This window comes from Poecilia mexicana, unplaced genomic scaffold (assembly GCF_051168715.1).
Source record: "Poecilia mexicana isolate PSO_F unplaced genomic scaffold, ASM5116871v1 scaffold_13, whole genome shotgun sequence".
Classification (NCBI taxonomy): domain Eukaryota; kingdom Metazoa; phylum Chordata; class Actinopteri; order Cyprinodontiformes; family Poeciliidae; genus Poecilia; species Poecilia mexicana.
Genome location: NW_028263382.1, coordinates 6,251,074 through 6,258,623, shown reverse-complemented (window position 1 = coordinate 6,258,623; position 7,550 = coordinate 6,251,074). Strand labels below are relative to the sequence as shown.

General features: G+C 42.0%; 1 protein-coding gene across 2 annotated transcripts; it reads right to left on the bottom strand.

The window, feature by feature from the left end:
- Window positions 1–1,951: 1,951 nt before the first annotated feature.
- Window positions 1,952–7,074, bottom strand: LOC106914290 (P2Y purinoceptor 14-like). Of its 2 annotated transcripts, none has more exons than XM_088011567.1 (4): window positions 6,646–7,074; window positions 3,301–3,427; window positions 2,964–3,223; window positions 1,952–2,814 (listed from the first exon to the last, which is right to left on the bottom strand). In XM_088011567.1, exons 1-4 carry the CDS (start codon window positions 6,648–6,650, stop codon window positions 2,124–2,126), a joined length of 1,083 nt encoding a protein of 360 aa, XP_087867693.1. In that variant the 5' UTR covers window positions 6,651–7,074; the 3' UTR covers window positions 1,952–2,123. The 2 variants fall into 2 exon arrangements, with proteins under 2 accessions (XP_087867693.1, XP_014836475.2); XM_014980989.2 differs by lacking the exon at window positions 6,646–7,074 and adding an exon at window positions 4,646–5,095.
- Window positions 7,075–7,550: the final 476 nt, after the last annotated feature.

Below are 7,550 nucleotides of genomic sequence, written 5' to 3'. Positions count from 1 at the left end.
TGCTTCAGCACACCTGGCTCCAACATCAGCTCTTTAACAGAGCTCTGTACAGCTTGACTGCATGCTAGTGAGGCAGTTTAGCCATTTCATTCAAGAATGTAGGCCAAGGGACACATCTAAATATTTTTTATTGGTGTTTTAGGAGTATCGGAGTCAAATATGTGTATCTTTGGGTGTGGTCACTAGATGGGGCTGTGGCCTCATAGCAGACTGGTGTTGAAACTGGAAGGGCTTACATGTTTTTAGCCGCTGTGGCGGAGTCATTATTAACACTGTTACCGTCTACCTCTGAGTTACTGGATTTGTGGTTGCGTTTGAATAGAATGAATTCAGAATTTGCACTTCAGAGAAGATCCTTGGGATTGATTTTACACGGTACAACAGGTGCAACGTTAGCCGCTCGGTGCGTCATAACAATGCAGTAACGGATCAACACTTAACTAGTGCAGTATTAATACATGTATTTTGATGTCTGACCAGAGGTAGCATCGTTCCAGTTAATAAGCTTGGATTTCAACATGACCTCACCCATAGACATTGTTCATAGCACCTCTTACAAACATCATTTTAAGCTTTACTTTCCAGAAATAAACATCCCTTTTAAGTAGTTCAGCCTAGAGTTGCAGGCAATACATCTATCATTTATTTTAGATGATAGAGACAAAACCTGCGTCCAACTTAATTTTGTTTTGGGAACCAAAGTGCTTACATTTTACTTTGTAGTTTCTCTTGTATATAACTGTGCAGTTTCATACAACATATTTAAAATGCTTTTCTGAGAGCGATTTGTTGTGGTTACTTCTGAGCCTTATGACTGAGCAAAGTTTTATAATTGTCAGGTGATTTTCAAAATCTTAGAGACCTCATGATAAAAATTGTTGGTATAACATGACTGATCCTACATTGTGTGGTGTGAAGCCACACAGCAGGAATAACATACCACACAAAAACTGATTTCACTCACCAACATTCAGATGTCAAACGGGAAATCTCCCAAAACCTCTTGAGTGAGGTTTTGGGACTCAAGAGTCTGGTGGATGTCTCCAACATCCACCAGACTTTCTGGCAGTTGTTTTGTCTTTGGTGTAGTTAGGATTCCCCTCCATGTTTCTATCACCTCGCCTTCTGATTGGCTGTCACATTCAACCGGCTGTGTTCTCATTTGTCCTTGTGGAATACCATCTGGGCCAAGACAATCCAACATGTTCAATATCCTCCATTTCAGGTCGGATCAGATTACTCTTTACATACCACAAGTGGCAGGAAAATCTTAAGAAAAATATGTTGAGAGCCATCCCGATAATCAGGGCATATTTAAGATTGTTGGAAGGGGAAAATCCTTCCAAAAATCGGTATAAAAATCTTGTCCTGTGAACTAGGCATTAGAGAAAAAGTGAGGAGCTCTGTCATGTGCTGCCTCTCACATTGAGTCAGTTCAGGATGGCTCCATGGTGTCTCCTTTTGGAAGTTGTCTAGGTAAGCCCCACTCAGAGGAGACGCCAGGAGAAAAAACCTTCTTGCAGGTATTACATATCCTGTTTGCCTGGGGATGTCTTGGAATCCCCCAAATTGAGCTGGAGGATGTCACTGGGGAGAGGGATGTCCGAAGTTTCCTCCTGGGCCTGTTGCTATCATAGTCTGGATCAGTGCGGATGGATGGATATATTTCTTAACAACTTCTCAAGAATTGTCTCCATAATGGGAAAAATATAAATCTTGGTACGGTCTGCTTTGCAGTTTTCATCAACCTGGGATAGTTCTTTTTAACAAGTGGGCCTGAGATTCCTCCTTAAAGCTTCCTGAAGATGCATTCCTGTCTGAATGCATCCTCAAGCTACTGAAAGCTGTAGGTTTGGTCTCAGAGAAGGAAGACTCCAAGGAAGTGAAGGAGGAAAAGGAAAACTGAAGACTGGACTAAAGATCAGCTAAAGACAGCTGAAAAGTGAACAGGAAGATTCTAATTCCTTTTATTACAAGGTTGAAAACAAACTAAGAAAAACAATGTTACATATAAACAAAAACATAATAAGCTTCAGTTTTGGTCATTTTCAGGACTACAAATTGCACAGTTTAATAAGTTTTCCATCAGTTTTCTGAGTCTGAACCCTCTGATCTTTAACACGCTAAACCTCACCAGTTGACCGTGATGATGTGCTGAGGGTCCCGTTATGGTTAAGGTTAATGCTCCTCAGCTGCTCCTCGTTGCTCCTCCTGGCCTCATTCTCCGTTCTGACTCTGAAACTCCTGAGGCTCAGCCTCAGATGTACCCGAAAATCCTTGCAGAAGACGAAGTAAACAAGCGGATCCAGGCAGACATTAAGAACTGAAACAATGGTGGTGAACTCCATGAGGTAGTAAAACACCCGGTCCGAGGAGCCCAGCTGCTGCAGAAACGTATACAGGAGTCGGATCAGGTGGTAAGGAATGAAGCAAATGCAGAAGATGCAGATGAGAACCAACATTTTCCTCCTAGACTTCTGAAGCTTCCTGGAGCTGAAGGAGGTGGACTGTCTCTGCTGAGCCTGCAACACCCTGCGAGAGGCACTGTAGTAACTGAAAACCATTGAGAAGAAGACCAACAGAAAGACGGCGGAAGCACCGATGTGAAGAGTTCTATAGATCAGCTTGACGGAATCACTGTGCAGGTCCTCACAGCGGTCTTCAGACCCGTTAGATTTCAGGGTTTTTAGCAGCACAGTGGAGTACGCTGTCATCGGAGTCAGGAGAAAGACCCATGTGGTCATGGAAGTGATGCATGCAGCTCGTTTAGTCAGCAGGAAGAAGGCTCCAAAAGGCCGGACCACCTTAAAATACCTAGAGACAGAGAGGGTCGCTAAATTGGTTCTTTCTGAAACAAATCATCAGTTTCACAATGAACTAAAGCTACTCTAAACACCCCAAATATCTAAGTATTTAAGCAAGAACACAGAGGTGCAGCAGTCATCTGGTAGAAACTTTAGTACCTGTTCAAAGCGATGTAGCCCATGAACAGGATGCTGGCGTACATGTTGAGGAACAGTATGGAGGCTCCAAAGCTGCAGTAGAGCAGGTGGATGGTGGCAGGTTTGGTTGCATAGTGGATGATGCGAAGTGGCAGGCTGAGGCAGAGAAGGAAGTCGGCTGCTGTCAAGTTCTTCAGGTAGATCATCAAGCTTTTAGAGGCGTTTCTTTGAGGTTGGCAGCAGTGAAACCACAAGGTGAAGCTGTTGAGTACCAAGCCCACCTGGGGAGAAAAACGTTAGAAACTCTGGTTTGGACTGGACTGTATCTTTGAAGACAGTCAGAAGACAAGGCGCTCACCAGAAAGAGGACACTGTAGACTAGGATGAAGATGATGAAGTCACAGCAGGCTGGATTGGTCATGTTCTGGTTGGAAACTGAGGCGTTGCTGACTGCTGTGGTCACAGACGCTGGTGTAGACATGTTTCTGTAAGGAAGATGTTTTCTTAAAACCTCAGCAAGTTGACAAGAAAGTAAATGATTTTGTTCATCTAAAGAAGCACAGCCAAACCCTCCTCAGCTCCCCCTTTGATATTTCTAATTCTGTTATGTATCCTGGTGTGTGGATCTTTCCTTGGCCAGAGATTCTGCTGAAGGATTGGAGACTCCACACCTGCCCACAATCATCTCATGGTCTGCTGAGGTTTCAGGAGCTTTGAGACGACTTGTCCTTCTGTCTGATCAGGCTCTCTAGTAGAGTCAAACCCATGTGTCGTTTTGCTTCAAGCCCTTCTACCTTGTTTTTGTAAAAGAGCTGTCCTTTTCCACTTGCTCCAGTTCAGACGTTGTGCTTTCAGAAGCCTCCCAGTTTTAAGTCACCTGATTTTGGTTTCCACACCAACTCTGGATCTTTCTACCAAACCTCTACATATCAGCAGTGAGGTAAAGCGCCTTAGTCCTTGTTGGTTCGAGTCCCGGCCCAATGACTTTGTCACGTCTTCTCCCTCTCTCACAACCTGCTTTTCTGTCTGACCGCTGTCAAATAAAAGTGACTAGAGCTGACAAAACCTTTTTCTTATATGTATAAAAAAAACTTCTCTACGTATTGGATCTCCTTCCACCTCCACGGTCATCAGTTGATATGCAGAATATTTTATAACTGGAGGTGAGATAACTACTTGACTGTGGCTGGAAAACATGTAATAGTGCTCCGTTAATGGCGGCAGCTCATGTCAGACATGAAGCCACAATTTTCTTTGCCTCTTAAGAGCAAGTCAGAGTATGCCACTCATCTGTGACCACCTAATGGTTACTGTGAAATATGACTAAAAGTGAAACCCAGCTTTTCTTTGTGGTTAAAAAGCTGCAAGAAGAGATGCCAGTGACCAAAAATAATGAGGTGTGAAAAGTCATCATCTTAATGCCTTCATCACTTATTGTAAAAATCTGTAAAAAAAAAAAAATTAAGCACAAAAAAGTGAAGCAAAAAAATTAATCTAAATTCAACTGAGCTGATATTTATTGTCTTTAAAGATATATATATATATTTTTTTTAATGAAGAACTGTGATTGCTGAAGAAACGCTGCAACGGAAACCAACCCAGGCTCCAAACTAGCATAAAAAAATAACCAAACTCCAACTGAAAGGCAGGTGAGACCATAAAGACTGGATCCTATAGCTGGTTTTTATGGTTTCAGTACTTACAGGTCCGTTTGTTCTTCCTGATCCCCCTTCAGAACCGGGTACTTCATCTGGGTTTTAGAAACGACCCATCGGATGTTTGCTCAGCCTTTGCATCACTTCTGCTCAGAAAACTGAAAATCTACCTGGAGAAGCCGTTACTCTGCTACAGTTCAGATCCTGTTGAAGTGTCTGACGCTTTCCCTCAGCAAACACCTGCTGTGTTCTGATTGGTTGAGATAAGTTAGCGGCTGCTAGCCTTTAGCCTGCAGTCCTGTTGGGTTTTTGGCTTGTATCAGAAGAGAAACTTCTCACTTCCTGTTTGCTTTGTGGCATGGCATCTCACCTCATCAGATGAGCAGCAGCAGTTTACATGCCTGACATTTACTTTGTATGTCCTCTCAAATACCACAATTTGCAAAGTTATTTTTATAATATCTGTGCTTTGTAAACATCTTTGTTACCCAGCCAGACTCTTCTGCAAAACAGACTAGTGTGGAGCAGAAAAGAGGAACTTTTTACTTTTTAATCAGTCAAAATGATTTTGTATGTTTTAGAAAAGTTGAAGTTCTCCAGTCTCTGTGGGGTTTCTAAAGTAAATGAATAAATTAGAAACCATTGTTGGTTTCCTCTGGGATGAACTGAGCATATAAACCACTTCATTAAAAACCACCTGACACCAACAAAGACCATTTCCTCTAAGAGATGGGAGCTTTTTCACAGTCAGTTTGATTCAATGCAGATGAGCTTTTGATTGTATATTTACAATAAATGGATGACTGTTGAACTGGTAAAGGGCAAAGTCTTGGACCAGGTTCTAACGTTTTACTCATCAGAACAGAAGTTGCATGATCTGACATGAAGACACTAGGACTTTGAGTCCTCTGAACTGGAATAATAATGTTTTATAGGATTTCCTTGGATACAGGGATGGTAATTCTATGAAATCAAACATTGGCTACTGTGAAGATGCCTGAGCACCGACATGCAATAGGTTATGCCATAAAGATACCAAGCTCTGGTTTGAGAGAGGAAAAGCCTTTTGAAGAGGAGACAGAAGCAGAGATGGTGTAGGTACAGATTTAACCCGATGTCATCTGAGGAATCTGCTTTGAGGAAGTTAACAGCAGTCAAGCCTGAAGTGCCTCCACTCAGCCAATTACCCACAACAAGCTTCCACATTTACCGTCAGTCTGACAAACTCCACCACACCACATGATCCACCTGCCTCCATCTCTGCATAGAAGAGCATAAGCTCTTCTACGAAGTTCCCACCTCAGGAACCTTTTCCAGGAACCAGAGTGGTTTGTTGAGGTCAATCTCTTCTGAGCTTCCTGGAAATATGACGTTAAAAGGCTAAATGAAGCCCAGACTCCCTAAAGATAGAATATCCTACAGTGTTTATGTCCAGAGATAACTGAAACAACCAATCAGCAACTGATTTTAAAGCTGCAGAATGTAACTTTTACAAAAATAAATATTTTTTATGAGTTAAAACTGTCGCCATGTTGTGATAATTTAATACGACACAGATAATCTGTGAAAAGATCAATATCCTCCACCTATCTCCTGAGCTATTATTGCCGTTTGAAGAAATGCTCCACTCCTAACCAAAAACAGCCAATCAGAGGAGTGTCTTGGTGCTGTCAGTAAACCTATTTCTTTCTGCTCCGCCATTAGCAAAATGTGCTAATGGAGGAGAAACAACCTACTGTTCCAGGAAGACCGTCTATCCGCCGTCATCGGTGATCATGCTAACTAACCTGATCATTCACAACATGCTCTGCTGACAGGGAGAAGGTCTATCATAGCAGTAAGCAAGAGAGAGTGTGTGAGCAGCATGTACACGAGGTTGATTGACAGCGATAAGACTCTCTTCCTGGCTCTGATTGGTTGTTTCTGACTGAGCTGTGTATCTCTGTAGTTAGATCTAGGAGAAGGCAGAGGACCTCAATTTTCGCAACATGTAACAGTTTTAAGTATGTAAAAAACATGTTTTTTTTTTTTTTTAATAAGCTACATACCCCATCTTTAGGGATGCATTCACACCAGTCTTGTTCACTCCGCTTTAATTCAACTCCAGTCCTTCTGCCTGGAAAGTCCAGTTTGTTTGGAGAGGTGTGAATGCGTAAACGTACCAAAACAGCGAATTCTAGTCCGCCTGCAAACCTTGGCCTGGGTTCGGTTGATGTGAACTGGAAACCGCTCTAAAAGCAGGAAGCGGAATACAGCGCAGGGCATTGTGGGTAAACAGAACCAAAATAAACGCGTCAGCCTGGCGCTAGTGGGAGAAGTGGTACGAGGTCTTTAGCCAAAGACAAAAGAGAAATCATACAATCGCTATAATCTGCCTTCCCTCTGCCTCGGTTGTCAAATCAGGTTAGTGGTCAGGTAAACACTCAGAAGTGTAGTTGAGCTGTGTGGGTGTTAGAGAAAAACAGTTTTTGATGTTAAAAAGAGTCTGTCTGTTTCACTCCACCACTCGGCAGAGCAGTGCACGCTTGTGGTTTAATTTGTCCTTCTTAGTATCTAACAGGCTGTAGAGGTGGGTCAGGTTTGCCCTGTGTATTGTCTTGAAGGCATGACATCGGGTTAAACAGATTGGTTTCCTCCAATCTTGTAAAAGTTTGTGAAGCTATGTTATGTGTTTTATTAAGTGTGATAACTAATTGCAAAGAAATAAGTGCTAAGCAAAAGTATTTTGCAAAGCATGTTAATTTGTCCCAGGTTAATTACTTAAGTTAAGGTTTGCAGATTATGTTGTTTATTCCCAGAGTGAAAGTAAAACCAAGATTTAAGTGCTGAAGTCCTTAAACATTATAATTTAATAAATTGTCAATACTGAATTTGAGACTACTGTAATGTCAGCATAGTCTAATTTCTTATATATTCAATGTCTGATATTAAAGCTCTATTAGAGAGAATGTGG